The sequence below is a fragment of the Tamandua tetradactyla genome, chromosome 5 (assembly GCF_023851605.1).
Source record: "Tamandua tetradactyla isolate mTamTet1 chromosome 5, mTamTet1.pri, whole genome shotgun sequence".
Taxonomy (NCBI): domain Eukaryota; kingdom Metazoa; phylum Chordata; class Mammalia; order Pilosa; family Myrmecophagidae; genus Tamandua; species Tamandua tetradactyla.
Genome location: NC_135331.1, coordinates 88,387,669 through 88,415,450, shown reverse-complemented (window position 1 = coordinate 88,415,450; position 27,782 = coordinate 88,387,669). Strand labels below are relative to the sequence as shown.

General features: G+C 40.1%; 1 protein-coding gene across 3 annotated transcripts in view; it reads left to right on the top strand.

The window, feature by feature from the left end:
- The first annotated feature begins 14,000 nt into the window (after positions 1–14,000).
- LOC143684452 (HLA class II histocompatibility antigen, DR beta 5 chain-like) overlaps positions 14,001–27,782 on the top strand; it is a 202,575-nt gene continuing 188,793 nt past the window's right edge. For 2 of the 3 annotated variants that reach the window (XM_077161431.1, XM_077161430.1), the window contains exons 1-2: positions 14,001–14,197; positions 25,530–25,799. In XM_077161431.1, coding sequence (XP_077017546.1) covers positions 14,098–14,197; positions 25,530–25,799 — 370 coding nt within the window. In that variant the 5' untranslated portion in view covers positions 14,001–14,097. The remainder of the gene's footprint in view (positions 14,198–25,529; positions 25,800–27,782) is intronic. The other variant, XM_077161429.1, reaches the window with a different exon arrangement.

Genomic DNA, 27,782 nt, shown 5'->3' with positions numbered 1-27,782 from the left:
AAAATGTCTATTCATTTCTTTAGCCCATTTTTTAATTGGGTTGCTTGTTCTTTTGTTGTTGAATTGTATTTCTTTATACATACAGAGTGTCAAATCTTTATCCAATGTGTGATTTCCAAATATTTTCTCCCATTAAGTTGCCTGCCCCTTCACCTTTTTGACAAAGTTTTTTGAAGTGCAGTAGCATTTGATATTGAGGAGTCCCCATTTACCTATTTTTTCTTTTGCTGCTTGAACTTTGGGTATAAAGTTTAGGAAGCTACCTACTATTACTAGTTCTTGAAGATGTTTCCCTACATTTTCTTCTAGGAGCTTTATGGTACTTGTTTTTAAATTTAGGTGTTTGTTCCACTTTGAGTTAATTTTTGTGTAGGGTAGAAGGTAAGAATCCTCTTTCATTCTTCTGTCTATTGATATCCAATTCTTCTGTGCCCATTTATTGAAAAGACTATTTTGTCCCAGATCAGTAGATTTGGGGGTCTTGTTAAAGAACAGTTTATCATATATTTGGTCATCTATTTCTACAATCTTGATTTAATTCCATAGGTGAATACTTATTTCTTTGTGCCAGTACCATGCTGTTTCGAATGCTGTAGCTTTATAATAAGTTTAAAATCAAGAATGTTAATCCTCCCACCCATTCTTCTTTTTTAGTATGCTTTTAGCTATTTGGGGTCTCTTTCCTTTCTAGATGAATTTGGTAACTAAATTTTCCAAGTCTTCAAAGTAAGTTGATATAATTTTGATTGGCACTGCATTGAATCTATAGAACAATTTCTATAGAATTGATATCTTAACTACATTTAACCTTCCTACCCATGAGCATGGAATGTCTTTCCACCTTTTTAGATATTCTTTGATTTCTTTTAACAATTTTATGTCATTTTTTGTGTACAAGCCCTATACACCCCTAGTGAAGTTCATTCTTAGGTACTTGATTCTTTTTTTTTTTTTTAAGTGTATATGTTTTCTTAACAGCTTTATTAAGATACAATTTATATACTACAACATTCATATATAGGTATATTTAGTATATATTAAGTATATATATGTATTTAGTATATACTAAGTATATTTACCATAATCTAATTTCAGAACATTTTTCTCATCCCCTAAAGAAACCCCATGCTCATTGGCAGTCACTCCCTGTTTCCCAAGCCCTAAGCAACCACTAATGTACTTTCTGTCTCTGTAGATTTGCCTTTTCTGGGTAGGTACTTGATTCTTTTAGTTGCTATTCTGAATGGAATTTTTTCCTTAATTGACTCATCAGGTAATTGCTTATGTACAGAAATGTTACTGATTTTTACACATTAATTTTATAACCTGCCACTTGCTGAATTTGTTTATTAGCTTCAGTAACTTTGTTGTAGATTTCTCAGGATTTTCCGAGGAGAATATCATGTCACTTTCAATTGAGTTTTACTTCTTCCTTTCCAATTTGGATGTCTTTTATTTCTTTTTCCTGCCTAACTGCTCTTGCTAAAACTTCTAATACAATGTTGCATAATAGTAGCAACAGAGGGCACACTTGTATTGTTCATGATCTTAGGGGGAAAGCTTTCAGCCTCTCACCATTGAGTATGATGCTGGCTATGCATTTTCATATGCCCTTTATCACATTGAGGAAGTTACCTTGAATTCTTACCTTTTGAAGTGCTTTTATCAGAAAAGGATGTTGAATTTTGTCAAATGCTTTTTCAGCATCAATCAAGATGATCATAGAATTTTCCCCTTCTGATTTATTAATGTGCTGTATTACATTAACAGATTTTTTTGTGTTGAACCATCCTTGCATTCCTGGCATAAACCCCACTTGGTCATGGTCTATAATTCTTTCAATGTGCTGTTGGATTCGATTTTTAAATATTTTGTTGAGAATTTTTGCATCTATATTCATTAGGAAGATTGGTCTGCAGTTTTCCTTTCTTGTAGCATCTTTTCCCAGTTTTGTTATTTAAGTGATGTTAGCTTCATAAAACGAGTTAGGTAATGTTCATTTTTCCTCAATATTTTGGAAAATTTTGAGCAGGATCAGTATTAGTTCTTTTTGGAATGCTTGATAAAATTCCTGTGTGACGCCATCTGGCTCTGGGCTTTTCTTTGTAGGAAGACTTTTGATGACTGAATCTCTCACTTGTGATTGGTTGATTGAGATATATTTTTCTTGAGCCAGCATAGCTTGTTTGCATATTTCCAGAAATTTGTTCATTTCATCTAAGTTGTAGTTTCTTGGTACATAGTTGTTCATAGTATCCTCATGCTTTTTTTGTTTTATTTCTTCAGGGTCAGTGTTAATGACTCACCCCATTTCTGATTTTGTTTATTTGAATCATCTCTCTTTTCTTCCTTGTCGACCTTGCTAGTGGCCCATCATTTTGATTGATTTTCTCAAAGAACCGACTTTTGTTTTCTATTTTTTTTCAACTTTTGGTTTTATTGATTCTTTCTATTGTTCTTTTGTTCTCCCATTCATTTAGCTCTGCTTTAGTCTTTGTTATTTCTCTTCTTCTGTTTGCTTTGGGGTTAGTTTGCTGTTCTTTTTCAAGTTTCTCCAGGTAAACAGTTAAATCTTCAATTTTTGCTTTTTCTTCTTTTTTAAAATATAGGCTTATAGGGCAATAAATTTCCCTCTCAGCACAGCCTTTACCATATCCCATAAATTCTGATATATTATACTCTCTTTTTCATTCATCTCCAGACGGCTGCTGATTTCTTCTTTGACCCACTCATTGTTTAAGAGTGTGTTATTTAATCTCCATATATTCGTGAAAGTTCTTGTTCTTTGGTGGTTATTGATTTCCAGCTTCACTTCATCATAATCTGAGAAAAATCTTTGAGTAATTTCAGTGTTTTTAAATTTATAAAGACCTGTTTTATGCTCCAGCAGCTGATCTATCCTGGAAAATGTATATCCTAGTGTTTTGGGGTGTAATGACTTATATATGCCTGTTAGGTCTAATTTGTTTATCAAGTTGTTTAAGTTTTCTAATTCCTTGTTGATCCTCTGTCTGATTGTTCTGTCTGCAGGGGAGAGTGGTATTGAAGTCTCCTACTATTATTGTTGAAGCATCTATTGCTCCCTTTAATTTTGCCAATGTCTGTCTCATGCACTTTGGAGCTCCTTGATTGCGAGCATAAACATTTAGGATTGTTATTTCTTCTTGGTGAATTGTCCCTTTTATTAATAGACAGTGTCCTTCTTTTCTCTTTTGAGGTCCTTAGTTTTAAAGCCTATTTTGTCTAATATTAGTATAGCTACTCCTGCTTTCTTTTGCTTACAACTTGCATGGGAAATTTTTTCTATCTTTTCACTTTCAATCTCTTTGTATCCTTGTGCTAAGGTGAGTTTCTTATGAGTAGCATATGGGTGGATTGTATTTCTTAATCCATTCTGCTCATCTGTATCTTTTAATTGGTAGGTTGAGTCTTTTAACATTCAAAGTCATTACTGTAAATGCATTTCTTGAATCTACCATCTTATCCTTTGGATTTTGTTAGATCTATATGTTCTTTTCCCTCTTTCTCTTTTTATCTTTTAGGTTACCCTTACTGTTACTCTTCCATTGTATGCCTTCCTCCAGACCTCCCTCTCCTGTCTTGTTTTTCAGCTAGCAGAATTCCCTTAAAACTTTCATGTAGAGTTGGTCTCTTGTTGACATATTCTCTCAGTTTTTGTTTGTGAAAATTTTAATCTCTCCCTCAGTTTTGAAGGACAGTTTGGCTGGGTACAGAATTCTTGGCTGGAAGTCTCTCTTTCAGGATCTTAAATATATCACACCACCACCTTTTAATCTCCATAGTGCCAGTTGAGTAGTCCAAACTCAGTCTTATGTGTTTTCTGTTTATGTAGTAGATTGTTTTCTTCTTGCTGTTTTCAGGATTTTCTGCCTCTCTTCAATGTTTGACGGACTGATTAGTATGTGTCTGGGGTAAGGTTATTTCAATTTATTCTATTTGGAGTTCATTGGGATTCTTTGATATGCATATTTATGTCTTTTATAAAAGTTGGGAAGCTTTCCCCATTATAACCTCCACTAATCTTCCTAGCTCTTTACTCTTGTCTTCTCCTTCTGGGACACCAATGATTCTTATATTTGTGTGCTTTCATTTTGTCCATCATTTCCTTGAGATCCACTTCAAAATTTTCTGTCTTTTTAATCATTTGTTCTTTTGTGTGTTCAAAATCAGTTTTCCTGTCCTTTAATTTGCATATCCTTTCTTCTGCCTCTTCAAGTCTGCTGTTGTGGTCTCTAGTGTATTTTTAATCTCAGTGATATCTGCTATTTTTCTATTTATTCTTTCAAATTCCTCTTTATGCTCTTGTAGAGTCTTCTCAATTTCCTTTATGTCATTAACCATCCCACTTATTTAATTTAGTAAAGTTATATGAACATCTGTGATTAGTTGTTCCAAAGTTTGTGTCTCCACTAGTGTTTTAATTTGGTCATTGGACTTGACTGCATCTGTTTGCATCTTCATATAGTTTGTGATCTTTTGTTGTCCTTGTGGCATATAAATATCTTGAAAAGGTTACTTTGGATATTGATTTTCTTCATTAGTCTAAAGTTTTGTATTTATGGGACAAGTATGGAGCAGGATGCAGGGTGTGGGGAAGAGCACAACAGTCTGGTGATGGTTTGTGGTGCCAGTATATGCATGGGTTTGGGAATCTATGATGGTGCCTGTGAGCCTGGGTTGTAGGTCATGGGCTTGTGGACATATGGTGGCAGGAGCCGGGAGGTGAGGTGCAGCTCAGGCAGAACTTCGAGTACAGGAGCAGGGTGCAGCAGAGGGATAGACAATAGGGAGGGGCAGGAGGTGGGTAGCAGTGCTGAGCAGCTGTACTGGGGCTGGTATGTGGGTATGTGTGTGGGCACATGAAGCATGTGGGTCATGAGTGTCAGGGTGTGGGGCACAGGGCACAGAAGTCCAGGCACAAGGAGGTTGGGGTGTGGGTGTGTCGTGGTGCAGGGGTCCACGGGGTCCAGAATGCAGATGTGTGAGTGTGTAGGGGCAGGGCACAGGTCACAGAGGTTATGGAATGTGTGTCAGGTGTGCGTGATGAAGGTGAGCAGGGCCCTGGCATGTGTCCACAGGTGTAGGGATGGGGATGGGGCATAGATTCCCACTTGTGCAGGGCAGAGATTATGTGGCACAGGTGTACCCAAGAGCGCCTGCCAGGTGTGAGAGAAGGGCACTTGTGCCATTGGGTGGGGTAAGGGTGTGCATGTTTTCAGGGCAGGGAGGTTAGGGGACAGAGTTCAAGAAGTCCACGCACAGGTATGTGGGTGCCCAGCAGAGGGGTGAGACTGTGCTGGTGCATGGATCTTGGTTGTAGGGCCCTGGTGTGTGTAGGTCTTGGGAGTGGGGCTCTCGTGTGCACTTATGCAGAACTCAGGAGGGTCAGATGGAATTGTGCCTGTGTGGGCTGGGGGCATGTGTGGCCCTGATGTACAGGTCACCCCTTGCCCAGACCTGAGGGTTTCTGGCGTGAGTGCGTATGTGCACTGGCACGCATCTGGGGGCCAAATGCTGATGTGTGCATACGCAGAGCTGGGGTGGGGATTGCGGAAAAGGTTGAATGACTGTATTGGCTGGGTGCAGATGTGGTCTGTTGAGGGGTGGGCAGCTGGTACCCGGGTCTCGGGAGGGGTCTAGACTGTGTCTTAGCGCGGGAGTGGTGGGTCGGGTTGAGACCGGCTTGTGTGCATGCACGAGGCAGGAATGTGTGGGGAGGAAATGGGGGGTAGGGATGCTTTGAGTGCAGGGTGATGGTGGGTGATGGGGTTCAGGTGCATGGGTTGTGGGGGAAGTCACAGGTCACAGGGCAGAGGTGGCACATATGAGGGTAGCATGTACAAGGAATGTGGATTGGCTTACTTCTTAATCTCCTGTCCCTGTCCGTCCACTTCTGAGGGTTCCAAGCCACTGGCTAAAATGGATGTGCTAGAGTTTTTGCACTAGCTGGCCAGTCACCGGTTCTCTATATCCTAAATCTTCTGCTTTTTCAACCAAGGCCTCCTTAGGTCACACCCCATGGAATCGATCTCCCAGTCTTTTTTTTCTGCCCCTTCTCTAGCTGTTCTTTGGAGCAGGGGTGAACTCAACTTATTCTATTCCACCATCTTCCTGGAAGTCAGCCAGCTTCTTTTAATCCATTCCTGTGGGAACTTTGGGTTAGGTTATTTCAATTGAAATGTGACCCACCCCATTCAAGTTGGGTCTTAATCCTTTTACTGGAGTCTGTTATAAGATGATAAAAGATAGCCCAGAGAAATCAGAGAAGACCCAGAGAAGGTAAGAGACAAAGGCATACCCACGGAAACTGACAGAGGAACCCACTGAAGCCATAAACTGAAAGCAGTGAAACCCAGGAGAGAAGGGCCAGCAGATACCTGCATTGTGCCTCCTTTCCATGTGACAGAGGTGTCTCAGATGCTGGCTGTCTTTCTTCAGAGAAGGTACTCTCCTGTTGATACCTCAATTTGGACATTTTCATGGCCTTAAAACTGGAAATTTGTAAGCTAATAAATGCCCATAATAAAACCCAATCCAATTTTGGTATGTTGCATTCTGGCAGCTATAGCAAAACAAAACAATATACTCTAATTTTTCTAAAATTGCTTCATAATATTGCAAATTTGATTTGTTTGACAGGTATACTAGATAGGAACAGTTGTCAAGACAAAGAGAGGAGTTCATCCTCTCTTTTGGGGAGATTTTTGCAAATATTCATGTTAATTTTACATAGGTAAAGTGCCTGTATGGTTAAGCTCTGGTGTCAACTTGGACAAGTGATGATGCACAGTTGTCTGATCAGGCAAGTACTGGCCAGACCATTGCTGCAAGGATATTTCATGGCTGCTTGATAAACCAGAAGGCTAGTGTGCTAAATGATTAGTCAGTTGATCGCATCTGTGTCTGATTATATCTGTGATCGACTAAGGCATGCCTCTCACCAATGAGATAATCCAATCAGCTAAAGACATTTAAAGAAGAAGAGAGACTTTTTCACTGCTTGTTCAGCCAGCAAGACTCTTCTACAGAATTTGTCCAGACACTTCATTGGAGCTGCCAGCTTCACAGCCTGCAGAGGAGTGAGGCCTGTTTCCCCAGAGGAGGTGGTTACAGGGTTAGCAGGAACCGAAGGGTTAATCTTGTTAGGTGGAGGTTGGATGAGGCATCTTTTTTATACATCTCAAATTTACAGATAGCTCTTCTTGGTTCTATTTCTCTAGAGTACCCTGACTAATACAGCCTGCTAGCAGGAGTGGTTTTTGAGAAACAGAATCTCAAAAATAGGTTTTTACAATTAGTTTTCTACTCTAATTAGACTCAAAGGCACTAATGACTCTGTTTCCAATAATCAAGATGGCGCCGACAATCCATGGGATAAGTTGGTAAGAGAGATACTCAAAATATCACCATTAGATTCTGCTAATTGTATGCTTATATGAGTCAAGGCTTTGGGTAGAAGAGTTTTTGACACCTTTACAGAGTTTTACGGAATTAAAAGTATAATGATATTGGCTTATTGTTGTTAGATATGCTGGATACAATGATGAGGGAAAGGGATGAGCTGAAGCCTTCAAATTTACAATTTAAGCATTGTATGAATGATGTAAAAGTTTCCATGTTTGTCCTGAAAGAAAATCTTGATTTTTGTGGTGGCCGATCTCTACAAACTAGACAAACAACCTCATTGTGCCAGAGGCAGATTTACAACACAAACTAAAATCTCAATCTTGCAAGGTATCTGCTGTTGAAGTGAGGGCCTTGATTGGAAAAGAATGGGATCGTAAAATGTGAGATGGGGATATATGGCTTGATAATGATGGCGATGGGGATATGGACCCCCTGGAATCTGCTGAGACTTTGCTAGATAGACCTGTAATGGACTGCCTGAGGAAGAAGCTTCCTGACCTCCAGCCTGCCTTGAGAAAACAGTTTCCTAGCCTCCAGTCTGCCCAGAAGAGTCTGCCATCCAACCTCTACTTCATGAGATTACCGTTCAGTTCCTGCTGAACCTGTAGCCATCTCCTCCAGGGAAACAGGCTTCACTCCTTTGTCTGGAGGGACTAATCCTGTTTCAACAGATGAAACTGCAGTTGAATGCCCTGAGGTAACTGGCTTGAAAGACATTTCTGTTTCTTTTCATGACCTACCCCCACCATCCCTCTTTTCTTCAAGACCCATAACTAGACAAAAGTCCCAAGAGGACCTGGAAGGTGAGGTACAAACCATGACTCCCATGAGAAGGTATGCGATACTCCAGAAGAACTGCGTGAGTTTTCCAATCTACATAGGCAGAAATCAAGGGATTTGTGTGGGTGTCGATATTAAGGGTGTGGTATAATGGTGGAAGGAATGTAAAGTTGGATCAAGCTGCTTTTATTGGTATGGGCCCACTAAGCAGAGATTCTGCATTCAGCGTGTAGTGTGAGTAATTAGAAAGGGCATTTACAATTTGTCTTCATGGTTAGCTGAAATGTGGATCAAAATGTGGCTGACATAACCTGAGTTTGAAATGCCAGAGCTGCCTGGGTATAATGTAGATGAGGAGGGAATCCAGTGGCTTACAGAGATTGGAATGATAGACTGGATTTATCATGGATGATCTGCTCACACATCCCAGGAATATCCAGAGGGCACGTCTTTCACCAGAACACTGAGCAATAAATTCATGAGACCAGCTCCATCATCCCTGAAGAGCTCTGTAGTTGCCCTTCTCTGTAGGTCAGATATTACTGTGTAGTGACAGATGAACTGCTGTCACTGAGCTGGAATTCTTAAACACAGTGGGGATGTATGGATCCCTAGTTGGTAGAAGCCATGTGATGACAGTTAATCACCAGAGACAAATTAGGCATGGCCACCATAATGGACAGCAGACTCAAAGGAGCAGCCAAAATAATCTGACTCACAGAGATAGATCATGGGGTACCTAGAAGTAAAATAGATGGGCAGTCTATTAAATTTTAGTTTGAGCTGTACAAGCAGAAGAATTCTAGGTCAGCTGAACAGAGGTCTAACTTGAATTACAAAAGCAGAGAGTTACAGCCCCTTTATCAATCCCAGACTTGAGACAGTTTACAGACCTCAGAGCTTCTTAAATGAGGGGAGGGCCGGGTACACTTGGGGAAGGGTCCTTTAAAACAGACCAAAACTTATACTGTTAAGCTTCCTCCCAGCCTTCCCTAAGAAGACCTACAGTCTTTTATCAGGGTGACAGTGCATTGGGGAAAAGGAAATGATCAGATATTTTGGGAATGATTAGACAGTGGCTCAGAAGTGACACTAATTGCAGAAGACCAAAAACACTGCTCTGGTCTACCAGTCATAGTAGGGGCTTATGGAGGTTATATAATCAATGAAGTTTTAGCTCAAATCCGTCTTACAGTGGGAAATGACCACAGAATGGGTCCAGGGACTCACTGGACCCATTCTGTGGTCATTTCCCCAGTTCTAGAATGCACAATTGGAATTGACATACTCAGCAACAGGCAGAATCCCTACACTGGTTCTCTGACTCATGAAGTAAGGGATATTATGGTAGGAAAGGCCAAGTGGAAGCATAAAGCAATATTGGATTTCTGGAGGAATTGCAGAAATTAATGCCGTTCTTGAAGACTTCAAGGAGGCAAGGATTGTAATTCCCACCACATTCCCATTCAACTCTCCTATTTGCCCTGTGCATAAAACAGACAGATCTCAGAGGATGACAGTGGATTATCATAAACTTAACCAGGTGGTGACTCCAATTGCAGCTGCTATTCCAGATGTGGTATCAATTCTTGAGCAAATCAACATATCACGTAGTAACTGGTATGCAGCTTGATTTGGCAAATGCCTGTTTCTTAATAGCTGTCAGTAAGGACCATCAGAAAAAGATTATATTCAGCTGGCAAGGCCATCAATACACCTTCACTGTCCTACCTCAGGGGTATGTCAACTCTCCAGCCCTGCATTTACAATCTGGTCCACAAGGACCTTGATCATTTCTCCCTTCCATCAAGATATCACACTGATCCATTATATTGATGATATCATGTTCATTGGACTTAGTGAGCAAGAAGTAGCAACTACTCTACATTTATTGGTAAACCATTTGCATGTCAAAGGATGGGAGATAAATCCAACAATAATACAGATGCCTTCCACCTCAGTGAAATTTCTAAGTGTCCAGTAGTGTGGGGCATGTCGAGATATCCCTACTAAGCTGTTGTATCTCACCCCTTCCTTGACCAAAAATGAGTCAGAACACCTACTTGGTCTTTTTGGATTTTGATGACAAAACTCTGGCCCATTTACTGAGTGACAAGAAAAGCTGCTAATTTTGACTTGGACTAGAACAAGAAGAGGCTCTGTGCAAGATGCCCTGCCACTTGCGCCATATGATCTAGCAGACCCAATTGTGTTGGAGGTGTCAATGGCAAATAGGGGAGATGTCTGTAGCCTTTGGCAGGTCCCTATAGGAGAATCACAGTGCAGAAACAGGGTTTTAGAGCAAAGCCTTACCATTTGCTGCAGTTAACTACTCTCCTTTTGAGAAACAGCTTTTAGCCTGCTATTGGACCTTAATAGAGATTGAACATTTATCCATGGGCCACCAACTTACCATGAAACCTGAGTTGTCTAACCCACCAAGCCATAAAGTTGGGTGTTCACAGCAGCATTCCATCATAAAATGGAAATGGTATCTAAGAGATATGACTTGAGCAGGTCCTCAATCATAAGTAAGTTACTTAAGGAAGTGGCCCAAATGCCTATCTTCCTTACCCTAGCCACATTACCTTCTCTTTCCCAGACCTGAGCTATGTCGTTTTAGGGAGTTTCTTACAGTCAGTTGACTGAGGAAGAGAAAACTTGTGCCTGATTTACAGATGGCTTTGCATGAGCTGCTGGGAGCATCCAGAAGTGGACACCTGCTGCATTACATCCTCTTTCTGGGATATCCTTAAAGGACAGTGGTGAGGGGAAATGCTCCTAGTGGGAGGAACTTCAAGCAGTGCACCTGGTTGTTCATTTGCTTAGAAGGAGAGCTGGCCAGAGGTGCATTTGTTTACTGACTCATGGGCTGTTGCTAATGGTTTGGCTAAATGACCACGGACTTGGAAGGAGCATGATTGGAAAATTGGTGACAAAGAGATCTGGGGAAGAGGTATGTGAATAGATCTTTCTGAGTGGGCAAATAACATGAAGATATTTGTGTCCCATGTGTATGCTCACCAGAAGGTGAATTCAGTAGAAGAAGGTTTTAGTAATCAAGTGGATAAGATCTGTCCTGTGGATACAAGTTATCTTCTTTCCTCAATGACTTCTGTCATTGCTCAATGGGATCATGAACAAAGTGGGCATGGTGGTAGGGATGGAGGTTATGCATGGGCTCAGTAACATGGACTTCCACTCACCAAGGTCAACCTGGCTATGGCCACTGCTGAGTTCCCAAATTGCCAGTTATAGAGACCCACACTCAATACCTGATGGCACGATTCTCCGAAGTGATCAGCTTGCTGCCTGGTGGCAGGTTGATTACATTGGACTGTATCTATTATGGAAAGGGCAGCAATTTGCACTAACTGGAATAGATACTTACTTCGGATATGGGTTTGCCTTCCTTTCATGAAATGCTTACACAAAAACTGCTATCTATGTTGCTTACAGAAGGCCTTATCCACCATCATGGTATTCCACACAGTATTGCTTCTAATCAAGGAAACCACTTCACAGCAAATGAATGAATGGGGAATAATGGAATTCTCTGGTCTTACCATGTGTGCGTCACCCCACAAGCTGAAGTGCTTGCTGAGATAAAGGGAACATGAAATGGGTAATAGAAGAAGGTAATGATAAATATGAACTACAATCACGTGACCAGTTATGGAAATGAGTGTAGTGATTGTATGAATATTTCCTTTTTCTTTTTTGTTTGAGTGTGTTTGCATTTGTACATAAGTAAATATCTTGTTTTCTTCTTATCATATGACCTAAATTGCATTTTTCAAGTTATAGTATTTAAGTCATAGGATATGAAGTTTAAGAATGAATGCTACTTGGGGACTTGCCCCTTATTTTGGAGAGATGTGGTGGGTTTCTGGTTATATGTAGGACAGTTGAGTATTGTCAAGTGAAACATATTTCTGTTGTGTTCTATTCAGAAAGTAAGTGTTTTTCAAGGTGATGTGTAGAGCTGCCAAGTTTGAAAGGGATGGACTGTGATGGTTAGGTTCTGGTGTCAACTTGGAGAAATTATTTTAAATGCTGTCTTTCATTAAAGGGAGTAGTCTTATTAACAATTTGAAATACATGAACTAAATTGATAAAAGTTATTATTAATTACAGGAACACTATTCAGAAATTAAATGTGAGGTAGTATGATATAATGGCTGAGCCAGTGGGTATTTAAATCATATATAATTTTTTTCAATTAGAAGTATACTATTTATTAGATGTGTATCTTTGAAACAGTTGTTTAACCTCCATCATCTTGTTCTCTCCATCTGTGAGGTAAAGTATACTTATCTCACTGGCTGATGTGAGAATTAAAGACAATATGATGCATTAAAAAAAACCTAAGTAAAATTCTAGGTACAAAACAAATGCTCAAAAGTAGCTCCATGTGTTTTAGTCACTGTTCCTGCATGTTTTAGTCACTGTTCCTGCAGCCTGGGGAGTGTCCGTCAGTAGATAGACCAGAGCACAGAGGGAAGGACTGCTGGTCAGAGCTGTGTGCACTGGGATTTAGTGCAGAATTAGAGGCGTATTCATCCTTCAAAGCGCATTCGACATCAGAGGTATTACATTTAACATAACACAATGTCTAATAATTGTCTAAAAGTAGAATTGTATGTTAAAATTATATGATGTAATAGGATGAGATTCGTAGATGTCCACAGTGTTCTATTTCCTCAACATTCTGTCACACATTCATTAGCAAAGTCTTCTTATCTTTTTCCCAGGATAAAATAATTCACAGAAGATCAATAAGAGGAAAAATCCTTAAAAACTGAGAAAATCATAACAGGAACTGGGAGAAAGGGATTGAACAGTTTTACACAAAAAATATTAACTATTTTAAGCAGAATCATTGTGCCAAAAGCTGACTTTGAGTCCTTTAGCATTCTCTCGGCACCTTGCATACTTTGATTTGGACAGTTGTCCTTTTCACATTTTTAGAATGTGTTATATAAAGTAACCTTTAAGACACACCAGCCACATCGATTGCCTTTTCTAATCCCCTTATCTATGTGTATTCTGGAGGTGCCACTAAATTCAGTGAGGGGCCCCAGGAGACAAACATGAAAAATCCTGTCACTCAGACTAAATTATTGACTAACTTCCAATTTCCTTTAGTTTATGAGAGACATTTTTACCTCTAAGGCAGTACAGACTATACTATCCAATCAAAAATCATAACTCTGATGCATCATCAGTTTCCAGGGGATGCTACTTCTTGAGAAGGGCCCTAAGTATCCCCAGAGTCGCAGCACTTTCCAGCATTGTGATAGCTCAAATGTTGCAATGTCTTCCTTTGGCCTGCAAGAGGTTAAGTTTTTCCAAAATGTAGTCTATGTTATGGTTCAATAAAGGTGAAATTAAATGTTTCCTGACTTGCAATCATCTTTTCTTCACTCCTCTACTACTAAATACATTCACACATGCACTTGTCCAAACAGCTCTGTCTTCAACCAAAGCTGGTTTAGGATAGCAATCCTAAAGGGGCTCAAACTTGGGTTCCTAGTGAGTTCACATCACTGACCAGCAGAGACCTGGCTACCAGCAAGGCACCATCAAAATGGTTCACATGAAATTGGATCAAACTTTTAAAGTACTAAACTAAAACAATCCATTTAGTAAAGAAGGAAATTCTGAGTTTCAGAAGAGGACCTTCATACTGAGTCTCTGACCAGCAACTGATGACACCACTCATCTCTGATGCTGACTGGCTCTCCACACTGAGATTACCCAATCCAGGGTCAAGTAAATGAGTTCCTTCTTTCCTTTATTTTGGGCTGTGCGTGCAGCGGGGTCATAGGTCTTATTGTGTGAGTCTTGTCTGCTTCTCTCGCACCGTGTTGGCTCCTGGTTTCCAGCATGGTGAGTTTTCTCTTCCCTGAGGGCCCCTGGATGGCAGCTCTGACAGTGACATTGATGGTGCTGAGCTCTCCCCTGGCTTTGGCCAGGGACACCCGAGGTAAGTGCACGTCTTGGGCAACGAGCTCATGGGGGTGGGGAAAGGAAAGGAAGGGAAAGAGTTAACTTTATCACTGTGTCCACGCTGTGTTGTCATGTCTTTCAAAATCTTGTGACATTCTCTTTAGCATCATTAATCTTTATCTTTTGGATCCCAAGTTCTTTCCATAACAACAGGAGCTGGAATTTTTGTCCTCCCAAAATTACTACTTAAGAATCTCCTTACCAGCCCTTTTTTCTTAACCCTTCTTCAAAAACCTCTCCAGTTCTGCATTCCAATCCCTCAGGGTCTTGGAAGGATTTAGAAATAATGGTGGTAACATAACTTCCCATATATCTGTTCCCTTTATTATGTTGGGTGATGCTAAAAAAGAAGAAAGCCTCTCTGAATTTTTAATGGGGAATGAGAGGGCAATAGAAGGGCCTCTCCTGGAAGATCTGTGTTATGGCTCCAATGGTATCTACGATGTTGGTGCCTCCCTAACGTGTGAGGATCCTGTCACGAGGCCTCCCCATTACCTCCTTTCCTCCCTCCTTGACTCCCAATGTTTACTGTCCCGTATCCCTGTACTGGAGGTTTTCTGACAGAGTTGTACTTAGTGTTTTTTCTTTGCTGAAGCAGAGCAACTTCATGCTTGCGATGGCCCTATACATTTGGAGCAGCTATGGGGTGTTCTCTGGGTGATTTAAAAAGCTTCTGCATCTTCTACAAACCTGTCACATGTTAGTATTCATTATTAATGTATTTTGAACTTTTCAATACTCTCAGCTTCTACTACATCTCTTTTTTACTCCCTTGTCTGGACCTATGAGAAGAGATTTAACTAGTATAGGATAAATGGCACAAAATTCTCTTTTTGTAGCTCAAAAATAGTCAAACATTCGCAATTTCATGTTTCCCCTGTACATTCTGAACACGGGGGGACTCTGAAGACTGTTCACACCCCATAGGGCTGAAAGCCAACAAGCAAGTCAAGGGAATCCCTTCGCCAACTTGCATCCTGGTACCAAATTGCATAGGGACCACACCCTCTGTTTTCCTTAATTAGCCATGTCTGGTTACCTTTACTTCCACTTCCTCATTTATGCCATCACCTTACTTAAAATTCCCCAAATTTGCAAAGAGTATCAGTTCTATAAGAGCTGTATCAGAAGAGATGAAATTTAATGAAATTTTCCTCCTCTTAAAATCACCTTTTCCTTTTCTTTGAATGTTTATTTCAAGTAAGTGGCAAAAACAAAACAGAAAAGAGAAGGTAGATTTGTCTGAATTTCTCATGGGTGGAAGAGACCTAGTGTGTTATTAGGATATAGGACAGTTGAAATTGAGCTCCTTCCACTTTTCCAGGATGCCCACTCTGGTGGTTTGTAACTGTATGTAACCCCCTCTCCCAAAACATGTTCCTAAACTTAATCCTTTCCTGTGGGTGTGAGCCTATTGTAAGTAGAATTTTTGAATGAGATTACTTCAGTTAAGTTATGGCCCATCTGAATCAGGGTGGGTCTTAATCCTATTTCTGGCGTTCTTTGTAAGAAAAAGAAGTTCAAGCACAGAGAGATAAAGCCACAGAAGTAGCCAGAAAAGTTAGCATCAATGGAACCAGAAGAGAAGTAATAGACCATAAAACACCACCATGTGCCTGGGCATGTGACAAGCTAAGGAACAAGGATCTCTGGTAGCCAACTTCAGAAAACCACAATCCTTGGCATCTGACTTAATTTGGACTTCTATCTAGGATCTAGGATCTAGGATCAAAGCTGTGAGATAATAAATGTCCATTGTTTAACCCAACCAGTTTCATGGCATTTGCTTGAACAAGCAAGAAAGTTTAATCAACCACAATGATGAGTTCTCAGAATCTTGGGTTTATTCATTTAGAACAGAAGTATTTTTCTGAGCAAATACTATGGACTGAGCTCTGTTCTAGATTTAGATAAGTCAAAGTGCATGAGAAGTAAAAGATCCCTAATCCCATGGAAATTAACTAATGGCAGAGGAGAGAAACAATAAACTAATAAACATTTAGCAAACAAAAAAAATTTTAGCACGTAATAAGTGCTCAAAGAAAATATGTTAGGTGATGGGACAGAGAGCACTAGGGACCTCTCTAAGAGAAAATGACCTTTAGCAGAGACTGATGATGAGAAGAAGATCTATGGGGCAGGTGTTCCAGAGAGAACAACAGGGGAAAGATCCGAATGTGGGAAGATGTTTGCTATGTTTAAGGACCAGAGAGAAGGCAAGAGTGGCTGTGGCATAGTGTGCAACAGGGAAAGTGGCATATGATGTGGTTGAAGAGAGATACTGGTGCCAAATCATATAAGAGTCGGGTTTCCATGGTAAGAAATCTGAATTTTATTTAAAGAGCTATGTGAGGTTATGGAGGGTACAAGGAAACTTTAATATTTAGTAATCCTAGCTACTTTGTGAAGAATGGATTACAGACATTCACAACGAGAAACAGGATCATCTAGGAAACTTGTGGAATTCTACAGGGAGACATGCATTGGGTGTCTTTTGGTGAGATAGTAATGAATATAAAGATAGAGAATTGTGGACAGCTTTGGGATAGATTTTCAAACACTTTAATGGATAAAATGTGCAGGGTGAGAGAAAATCAATCTTATTCCTAAGGATTTTGTCTTGAACAACCAGGTGGATGTTGCTGCCTTTTCCTGAGATAAGAAAGACTGGTGAAAAAATTATCTGAAGTGAGTGGCTAGAAGTAAATTCTGTGTTTATCTAAAGATTTAAGTTTGAGGTGCCATGTTGAGCTTCTGTTGGAGGTGTGAAGAAGTCAATTGAATATGAGATTGAAGTTCAAGCGGAGACCAAGCTGGAGAGTTGTATGTTGACATCTTGGGCATGGATTGTATTAAGTGCCGAGAAACTAGAAGATCTTCCATAGGGAGAGAGAGTGTATGCACAGAAAAGCAGAAAAGTGCCAAGTGCCAAGTCTGGGCATTTCCACATTGAAACTTGATCCAAGAAGAATGAGTCAGCAAGGGAGACTGAGAAGAAAGTCCAGCAATGTTGGAGGAAAACCAAGAGAAAGTAAAGCCTGGAAGCCAGGCAAGTATTTTAGTCAAGGAGGATGGCATGGCCTGCTGTGGTGAGAACCACTAAAAAGTGAGTGAGGAGAGGACCGGACAGAGAAATGAGCGCTGGGTTGGTGAACTTGGCATTGGCAGGTTTAGCTGACTACCCCAGATGACAGCTAGATTAGATTTTGTAAAGAGAGAATGGGAGGTGAAGAAGTGAAGTCGGGATCACAACTCTCTCCTGCGAGTAGCTGGTCTCAGAGAAAGGCTGTGCTCTGGGAGCAAGGAGGCAGCTGGGCCTAAAGGTTAAATATAGCAAGCCCCTTGCTCTTAAGAAACTTATTTCCATAGTGGAAAATCTAAGCCTACCTATAATTATGCTAAAAATTACTTCCAGAGAATCTCTGTTGTTCCTCAGACGTGGCCTCTCTCACTCTAATCCCATTGCTGAAAGGAAAATCATTACCCTCCCCGCTATGTGGGACATGACTCCCAGGGATGTACATCTTCCTGACAATGTGGGACATGATCCCCAGGGATGAACCCAGCTCTGGCATCGTGGGATTGACAATGCCTACCTGACCAAAAGGGTGAAAAGAAATGTAAGAAAGGAAAATACCAGTGGTTCAGAGAGTTCAAATAAAGTCAAAGGACTATTCTGGAGGTTACTCTTATGCAAGCTCTAGTTAGATATTGTTAATTGCCATGATATGCCAAGCCCCAACCAACAGTATTCCTGTAAACCCTAAAGAAAACTCAGGGCTTTATATGAAACACAACAAAAGTTTCACTCACTCAGTTTACGTTTCAAAAATCTAAAACTTCCAGATTGTTCTTAGGCCACATAAGCCCTGAAACCCAGAGGTCCCAGTTTCTGTATCTGCCTACCCCATAATGTTGACACCCCTTTTCAACATGAATAAGTTAGAATGCTCATTGCCCAAATATCCTTAAGGATTAGGTAAAGGATGAAAGGAGAAAAAGGAGTTGTAACAGAGAAGATAGGATTTAACCAGTGTGTATGACTACTGAATGATTATATTGATGTTTCTTTTAAGTCTCCAGTGTCTTAGAGCAGCTAGAAGGAAATGCATGAAATTATGGAATTGTATCCCCCACCATATTTTGAAATTTGTTCTATAACTGCTTGCTAAAATATACTTTGAAATTTATCACTTTTCTGTATATATGCTAGATTTCACAATAAAAATTGTTTTGTTTGTTTTTTTAAATAATAAAGCCTTGAAGAGAAGCTGGAAGGAACTGAGAACCTGAGTAGTCAGACAATAGCAAGGAAGTGCCAGCATGTGCTGGTGTGCAGTGGTGACTGGTTACGCACAGAGACATTGATACCACAACCAGCAGTTATTAGAGACCTAAGGAAACAAGTCACTGTCCTAGTTAATGAGGATGGAGTGATTAACAAATGAAACCTCTTCTCCATCAGCGTTGAGCATATTAAACATGTTGCAGTTACTATGTACCAGCTTTATAAAGTTCTGTGTGTAATTCCTATAATGAGTCTTTCAAACTTGTGATGTTTTTTAGACTTCTATACCTACGGAATCTGAAAGGTAAATGTCTCATTACCTTACCCCTGTCATGTAGTTAGTCCAAAAACCCAGATCACAGTTTAAACCTTAGCTATCCAAAGTCCTTGTCCTCCGTCAGCAGTCTCCTTCTGAGTTAGGTCACATGTATTATACCCACTCCATGAGTAATAAGAATGCAATGTTTCTACACATATATGCTCAAAACAATAATTACTAATAAAAATAACAGAAGACAATTGCTAAAATCATATAATCATATGAAGTATTATATGCTTTCAGAGTTTAAGGAATAGAAAGATCTTGGGAGTTTGCATTCATACGAGTTATACAAAATTAAAATGACAATGTATTAAGTACTTATGTGAACAGCATAATGAAGTGTCTTCATTTATCTTTTTACTTGAAATAACCCTGTAAGAATTATATTATTAAATTCATTTGAGAGATAAAGAAAAAAGTCTTGTAGGTTGAAAAGTGACCCTTAGAAGAAGAACTCACGTTCGAATTTAGATTTTATGAAGCTACCATGAAGGCATAGTGGCAAAGTGGGTCTGAATTATTGATAAGTTTTCTGATTTCATATGACCAGTGTATTTCCTAGAGTGGGGGAAAAATGCAAGGCCTACCAGTTCCAAAATACAGGAGAAATTTTAATTCATTTTCAATTTATTATTTTATAGCATCTGTAAAGGTTCACACTCTATGCAGACAATCATTGTCATATTGAGAAACACAGAGAAGTATTAAATTAGTCCCTCATTGAGATCTTATTGCAAACTTGGGCTAGGCTTGCCAAATGAAATACATGGTGTTCAGTGGAATTTAAATTTCATATAAAAGTATTTAATTTATCTGAAATCCAGATTTAACTGGGCATTCGCTAAATCTGACAACCCTAAATTAGACTTATGGCCCATATAGACAAAACTTGAGATTAGACTAACAGAACTAACCCGAGGAGAGGCATATACAAGATAAACTGAGCAGCAATTCCACGTATATATATTTAACTTTCTTATCTATCAAGAACTTACTTTGAGGATTTGTGAGTAATGACACAGATCCCGTCTCATCCAGGGCACACCCTTCCCTACCATCATCTCGGAGGGGTAAAAGGAGCTCTGTGATGAGCAGTGCTCAAAGTCTGGATTTGTGTTCAATTGTAAAAGCTGTCTAGATGAGAATGTTACCTACTTCTTAGTTTTTCATACTCTGAGGGGAAATTGACTACAGAAAGGAGATTTCTGAAACTGGCAAGGCGGTAATTTGATGCCTACTGATAATATAGGGAGTAGAAGACTAAAAAGTTAGATAACAAATTAGGTGGAGCAATTGATATGCAGTAGAGTGGTGGCAGAGAAATCCATCTGGAATATGATGTGAGGGATAAATTAATATAACTGGTACCTGGTTGGCAAAATCAGAGAAACCAGTTCAATAATTACATTTCTATGCTTTAAGCAACTGTAAGAATATATATAGCCTAAACAAGAGAAATAGAAAGGTACAAAATTCAGACAAAAATGTGTAGAGTGAAATTAGCAGATATCCTTCATGAAACTAGTGTACTCTATTATTATATACTAATTTATAGTTTGGGAGAAAAAGACTATAAAACAGGAATGGGGAAATAACATAACAAATTCTAAGTGTTTCAAAAAACGGGGTGGCATTTAAAAGATGGAGTTGTCAATATTGTTGAAAGCTCCTGAGAAATCCGAAATGATGGCTGAGAACAATCTATTGTATTTAGGAATTTTGAGGTCACCGAACAAATTTATTCCTTTTCTAAGAAGGAGATTTGTGTGGCAGCTCTGACACAAGGCGTAGAACATGTAATTAATCACATGCAGCGTTAGTATAATATATTGGCTACATAAAGGCTGCCGAAGCCAGATATCCTGACTTTGAATCCTTGCTCCACTTCTTATGAAATATGTGGCTTTTGGCAAGTCATTAACCTTTAGATGCTTCAATTGTGAAATGAGGAAAATCATATCTTCTTCATAGAGTTGTTCTGACGATTAAAAGAGATCATTTATGTACAGCTTTAGGAACAGTGCTTGCCACACTGTACACTTAATCTTGTGCGAGTTGCCAAGAGAACCCGTGGTTGCTGTCTCCACATCAGCTTTCCTGTCCACTGCCTCACCTGTGCAGGTCACTGGCCTAGTCCAAGTTGCCATCATCTCATGCATAGGTTATTCCAGTAACCTCTCAATTCTTCTCTTACCATCCACTGTTGCCTTCCTTCATATCCAATTCACTATCTGCACCATTGTCAGTAATATCTTAAAACATATATACAGACCCATAATTCTATTTCTAAAACTCTTAGGACCTAATTTGTTTTGAGATTAGAATTTGTGATTTTAGAAAGGAAGTAGCGCATTTTCCAATTAATTGCTGAATGCCTTCAGGGAGAAGAAAAGCAGTAACCAATAATCAAACACATCTATATTTCTACACACAAATCTATGAATGAATAGCCATGCTTATGGAATATACACAATACATTGTATTGCAACTTATTCTATAACACCTCAAGCTTATATACAGCTCATATTAAGCTGAATACAGAGCTAATAACCATCCACACTTACTACCTCTGATGGCTCGGTGATTCACAGATGTAGGCCCATCAGGAACAGTATTGTCATTGGCATCAATATGGGTTGGTCATTTCCTTGTCTGAAGGAATGAGATTCACAAGGATGCTGTAGCTCTCACTAGATTCCACGTGAGTCTCATTCCACTGCCATCGCAGTTGTGTCTCAGCAGTGCCTCTCTAACTGAGGAACCTGCCCCATGGTGAATGCACTCTGCTCAAGGTCACTAATGAACAGATCCCCTCTTCTCACCGCATCATCCTTGGGAGCTTTTCTCCTGTGCTTCCCAGGTCACCACTGCCATGTCCCCAACACTCAGGGGCCTCATTGTCCCTCGTCAGGATTTTGTTGATGTGAGCTTCCTCTGACTCAGAATTTTATTTGATTAACTTTCACCAAATAATGAAGTCTGATAAGTTTTTCTTCTCATTTGTTACTTAATAGTGAAAATTTCATCTGCTTGTTAATTTGCAATCATCAACATAGCCCAAAGGTTTTTACAAATATTTGTTGAGGTTGTTAAGGTTGATTGATTAAATATTAGGATCATAATAAGCAACTGACCTCTTGGATTTAGAGGTGAGACCTCTGTAAATTACAGCATGCACAGAGTTGGGTTTTTTTTCTTTTTTTTTTCTCCTTTGTATGCTGCATGGTGGGGGACACATTTCATTCTTTTTCCACGTGAGTATCCCCTTATTGGAGCACTATTTGTTGTGTGTTTGTTTGTTTTGGGAAAATGCATGGGCCGGGAATTGAACCCTGGTTTCCCACATAGCAGAGGGAATTCTACCACTGAACTACCCTTATACCCCCAAACATAAAGTTTTAAAACTGTTTATCCCTGCTCTTCATGGTACAAAAATATTCCCTGGTCACAAGGCTTCAATACAGGTATGACACTGGGAATTTTTTTTTTTTTTTTTTTTTGGTACATGGTCCAGGAATCAAACCCTGGTCTTCCGCATGGTGAGTATTTTACACTGAAGCACCCTTGTACCCCAACACTAGGGGATAGAAAAAGCAAAACACTTATTACAAACAGCTTAAGAGTGGAGTGTGTGGAACAGCTGTGCAGTTAAAGTAACATTGGGTGATTTTCTCACCATCTATCTTGACTGTAACGACCCTAAACCCCTCTCACAAAGTGGTTATTAAGCAAGTAATAAAACATGTTTTTTTTCTTTTTCTAGTAATATGTAAATAAAATATACTTTTTAAACAAGCTGGATTTGAGCTTTTTCCATCACTGCCCACCATGCTTTGCATGAAACTGCAGCATTAGCTCACTCAAGAATCGTCATCTTTTGATTAGAATCCATAATAAGTTTTTGATGTTCTCTCATTAGACCCGATTAATTTTTTTTTAATTTTTATAAAAGGGCCTGGTCTCAGTACAGAGCTGTTTCGAGTGAAAATAAATTTATTCAGGACCAACATTCTCATCAGGTATAATATTGGAAAATTATTCAATGCAATCTCTGCTATTTCATAAAAACAGGGGCTTGACATATTAATAGATTTTTCAGATCATTCACCCCAGTGGCTCTCACAAGGGGACAGTTTTGCTTTCCCAGGGCACACATGGCCATGTCTGGAGACAGTTTTTGGTTGTCACACTGGAGAAGTGTTACGGGTTTCCAGTGGGTGGAGGCCAGGAAGTTTGTAAACATCCTTCAATACACGGGACTGCCCCCAACAAAGAACTATCTCGTCCAAAATGTAATAGTGCCAAGGTGGAGAATTCTCATTCATATAGTTACACGTCTAAAAATGCTAGAAACAAACATTATATACACATTTACCTTTCAGTTCATTTCTTCATAGATTATTTTAGGTTGCTTCAGTATCAGGAAACTTGACAATAGCAGAAGTTTACCACTTTGTTGTTGAATTTATTCAATCAAATTCATGATCTTTTTTATTGCCTTTTGTAATGTTTTTCAATATGTCGTGAGTTCTTGGTCATCACCATTTCTGTTAACTTGCAATGACTTGCCTTTATGTTGTCAAATCATTAATGGGGTGACTGCCACAGGTAAAATGCCTCAAATGTTTGTGGTAGTTCTATATTCTCTAAAACTGGTAATATCGGATGCTTGTATTTACTCTTCTCACTTTTAACCAAGGGTTGATCTTTAATTCTTTTTGGTATCTTCATAGCTCAAATTAACTTCTCTAAAACTCTTTCATAGTTCAGTTTAACTTCTCTAAAACATTTTGGTATTTTCATATTTCAATTTAATTTGTAGACATAAAACATTTTGCATATGGGTTACTGCAAAAAGGCGATGGATTCTTTCGCCTGTGCACACAGATGACCAGTTCTTGAGACACTGGGGTTTCAAAAAGAGGAAGAGCTTATTACTAGGTGTGTAGCAAGTGATCAGATGGTCTATGAGCCCCAAAATCTGTCTCCTCGAACTGCAATATTTCTGACAATTTTGTAGCATTAAAACATCGGCAGGTTTTAGGATAAGGAGCAGAATTCCGAGATGAGGTAATTAAATGTGATGCAATTATTGAGCTTGGACAGTCTGATTATGAGCTTAGTCACAGAGCATATGTAAGTACATTGCAGCCTTAATGTCATGATGGGTATGATTATTTGTATTACAATGAGGTATAGGTGACTTACAGGTTACAGTCTAAGCTACTGCGCATGTCAGACAGACCTATATTGGTTAGATCCAGTTTCAGTCATCAAGATAACTTTGAACTTGGGGTGAGTTAATTCTGAACTGATCAAAGACCCTTCATTGATAAACATTACTGGCTGTCTTTAGAAATCACAAGACTCTGAAGTTGAAAAACTGAACAAATGGGTACAAGGGAAGGTTAGTCACAATAGTCCTAGAATCACAAGGGTACAAGATAAAGGCTGTACGTTAATTATCAGAGATCAAGGCAGCTGGATTACAGTTAAAGCTTTCGGTATTTCCCCCTGTGTACTCCAGTATACCAGAAAGCAAAAAGGAACATCGATATAATGATTCAGCAACCAAAAATCACCCCTTACATCTGGATTTCTCAGTTACACCTGCACATATGTCTGCATGTCTTTATCTCTGCACACACACACCTGTAGGTTTGCATTTCAATCACCAACCTTTCTATCTTTACCCAGCAGAAGCACCTGTAACTGATGAGAGTTTTACCATCATCTGATCAATTCCCTCATGAGTTCAGATTTGCCAAATGAATTTTAGCACAAAATTTTAAAAGAAAACTGATTTTCAGAGCTTTTTAAATTTAGAAATGCAGAAAAGAAATTGTGAATTTATATTGACGTTAATCAGCTTAAAATTCAATAGTTTCCCATTATATTTAGGATAACTCTATAACCTAACATTATCTACAGAGCTTTGAAAGACCTGACCCTATGTGGTGTCTTCAGTTTAATCTTTTCCCTTCTTCCCCTCATTTTCTGTTTTTCAGTGGACAGTTTTTATTTGTTTTGTTTTCTTCAAGAAATTCGTCAGTCCTTTCAATCCTGTGTACTAGTGTGATTTCTGAAATGTGCCCCTCGTTTATCCCACACCCCACCTTCCCCCAGCTAAGCTGTTTCATGTCACATCTTAAATGTCACTTTTGAGTCCTTCTCTGGTATTCTGATATAACTTAGATCATCTTATTACAGCGCTATGGAAATCGCTCTTTCCTTTTAAGACATTTCTCACTCCTGTCTGAATTCTTGTGTTTGGTTTGTGCCTATCACTTTCACTGAGTTTTAAACAGGGGTAGAGGGGCGATGTCTTCTTTCCTTTTTCGGATTCCCAGGGGGCAGGAAGACCTGGAACCAGGTCAGCGCATGGAAGCATTTAGGGAATGAGAAGGCGGGAAGCATTTGGGGAGAGGGTGAAGCGCAGTGGGGATGAGAGCAGGGAGCGGGATTTTCTCTGGGGTGGAGGCTCCAGGAGGAGGTGGGGCAGGCGGCCGTGGTGGGGACAAATCCTCAGAGCTCGGCCTTGGAGGTCTCCCGTGGAGAAGGGCAGCGGGGAGCGGACCCCCCAGGGCTTGGGTTAGTCCCGCCTCCCCGCCCGTCCGCCCAGGCGCCCCCGATTGGTGGATGTCGCGGCAGTCTGTCCCCGGGAGGCCGCCCTGTGATCTGGTGGTTCTGTCCCCTCAGCCCATTTTATCGAGCAGGCAAAGTATGAATGTCATTTCCTCAACGGGACCGAGCGGGTGCGCTACCTGGAGAGACTCATCTATAACCGGGAGGAGTTCGTGCAGTTCGACAGCGACGTGGGGGAGTACGCGGCGGTGACAGAGCTGGGGCGGCCGGACGCCGAGTACCTCAACAGCCGGAAGGACCTGCTGGAGCAGAGGCGGGACTCGGTGGACACGTACTGCAGACACAACTACAGGGTTGTTGAGAGCTTCACGGTGCAGAGGCGAGGTGAGCTCGGGTGCGATGGGACCTGAGGGAGAGGGTTGCTGGGAGTGGAAGTTCGGGGGAGCGGGGGAGGGGGTCTGGTCAGCGAGAGGGTGTGCATTGAGTCAGGGCGTGGTTGTGAGAGGAGGGTGTGTGTGTGTGTGTGTGTGTGTGTGTGTGTGTGTGTGTGTGTGCAGGGAGCCTGCAGGTGAGGGAGGCCTGGTGTGGGACACGGAGGGGACGCGCGTGGGTGCTGGAGGGGGTTCATGTGTCCTTGTGGCCCCTGCAAAGCTGCGAGGTTGGGGGCGGGCGGTGGGGGGCGAAGGGGCTGGAGATGGAGGAGCAGCGATGGGGCAAAAAGAGAAGACCTGGGGAAGGGAAATTTAGGGTGTTTGTGGTTGGGGTGAAGGTTTAGGGGAGGAGAGGTCGCTCTGTCCTTAGCTCACTTCAGACCCTGAGACCCAGTGTTTGTCCGTTTGCATTTCACCAAGACAAATTTCAGACAAATTTTGGGAAGTGAGGGATGGGTGTGACGACTTCTGAGGCACTTTTCACCTCAAAATTATTTTTAGGTCTAAAGCAGCAATTTCTATTGTTGTGTTCTTAGTTTGTACATTTACATAGATAAAATATTTTTGAAACTAGCCTTTGAATTCTAATTTTGTTATTCAACACGCCAAAAGCACGTTTCTATTTTGATAATATTGCTGCATGACCTGCTACTCTTTTTATAATAATGCTACTAATGTTTAAGTAGTTACACATTATTGTTTTCTATTCTTCACAATTTGCCTCACATTCATCTTTGTTAGAACTCCTCAGTTGAAGATTTACATCTGTCCTTTCTTAATTTATATTGTTTGATTTCTGAGGGTCTTGAACACTTTCACCTATTTTTGGTTGATGATAATTACAGCTGTAAACATTATCGATGATTTATTATCTCTGGGATCCTACAGTTCTTTTCAGTATTTTATGGGCTCATTATGTAGTAAAATTATTAACTCTGTTGGTACTTGTTTCAGCATTCTCTCCAGTTTGTGATTTCTATTTGAATTCTGTTTATTATTTTCCATGTTAAGGATTTTTTTTCTCTTTTGTGTTCTCTTGATGTTAAGAATTTAAACATTTTTATTAATGAAATATACTGTAAAATTGTTAATAATGATTTACTAAAAATCTTAAATGTACCACTTTGGGGTATAAAAATGTTTTCCCACATCTTGCCCTTTCTTTCTTTCACGTTCTTGTGCTTAATGAGGGTCTGCTAAAGTCAGGATTTTTCCCAGGCATGAAGCACACATGTTAGTGTGTCCCAGATCCTCTCCTGACTTCCCATGTCAATCTAGAAAGAGAGAGACGTCCAACTGTACACATGATTATTTTGCAAAATGTAGGATTGATCTGATCAGTACAAATGAAATAATTTTATTGAATTTTTAAATGTTTTTTAAAAAAAGTTTTAATGAATGATACTCCACATTTCCTTCCTTCTCCTTCAGGACTCATACTTTCCTCAGACTCAACCCATAAACATAGATAATCCCCCCTGTCTGTTCCCCTGTCCCAGGGACAGAACCATTTCTGTGGCTTTCTAAGGTGTGAGTGTGTGAAGACAGCAGTCCCAGGATTTCACATCCTCCCCAGGGCTGTTTCCTAACCTACTCGTACTTCTTGAATCACATTTTCTCAGTTCACAAGGAAAATAAATAGATAACATTCTTGAAGCCTAAGCTGCAGTCATTGTTTTACATATTTTAGGTGCATTAGTCTTCATGTGACCCCAGGACCCAGTTACTGTGATTATCCCCTTCAAGGGTAAGGAAGCTGAGGCACAGAGGCATTGAGACAACTCTCCCTGCACCAACCAGAGGGGCAGGGCCTGGATTGGAAGCTGGCCAGCCTGGCTCCAGAAACCACCCTTTAAAAATTAATACACTGCACCATATGCCTTACAGATATTTGTTGACACTTCACTTCAACAATGACAGCTGTTTACTATATGGA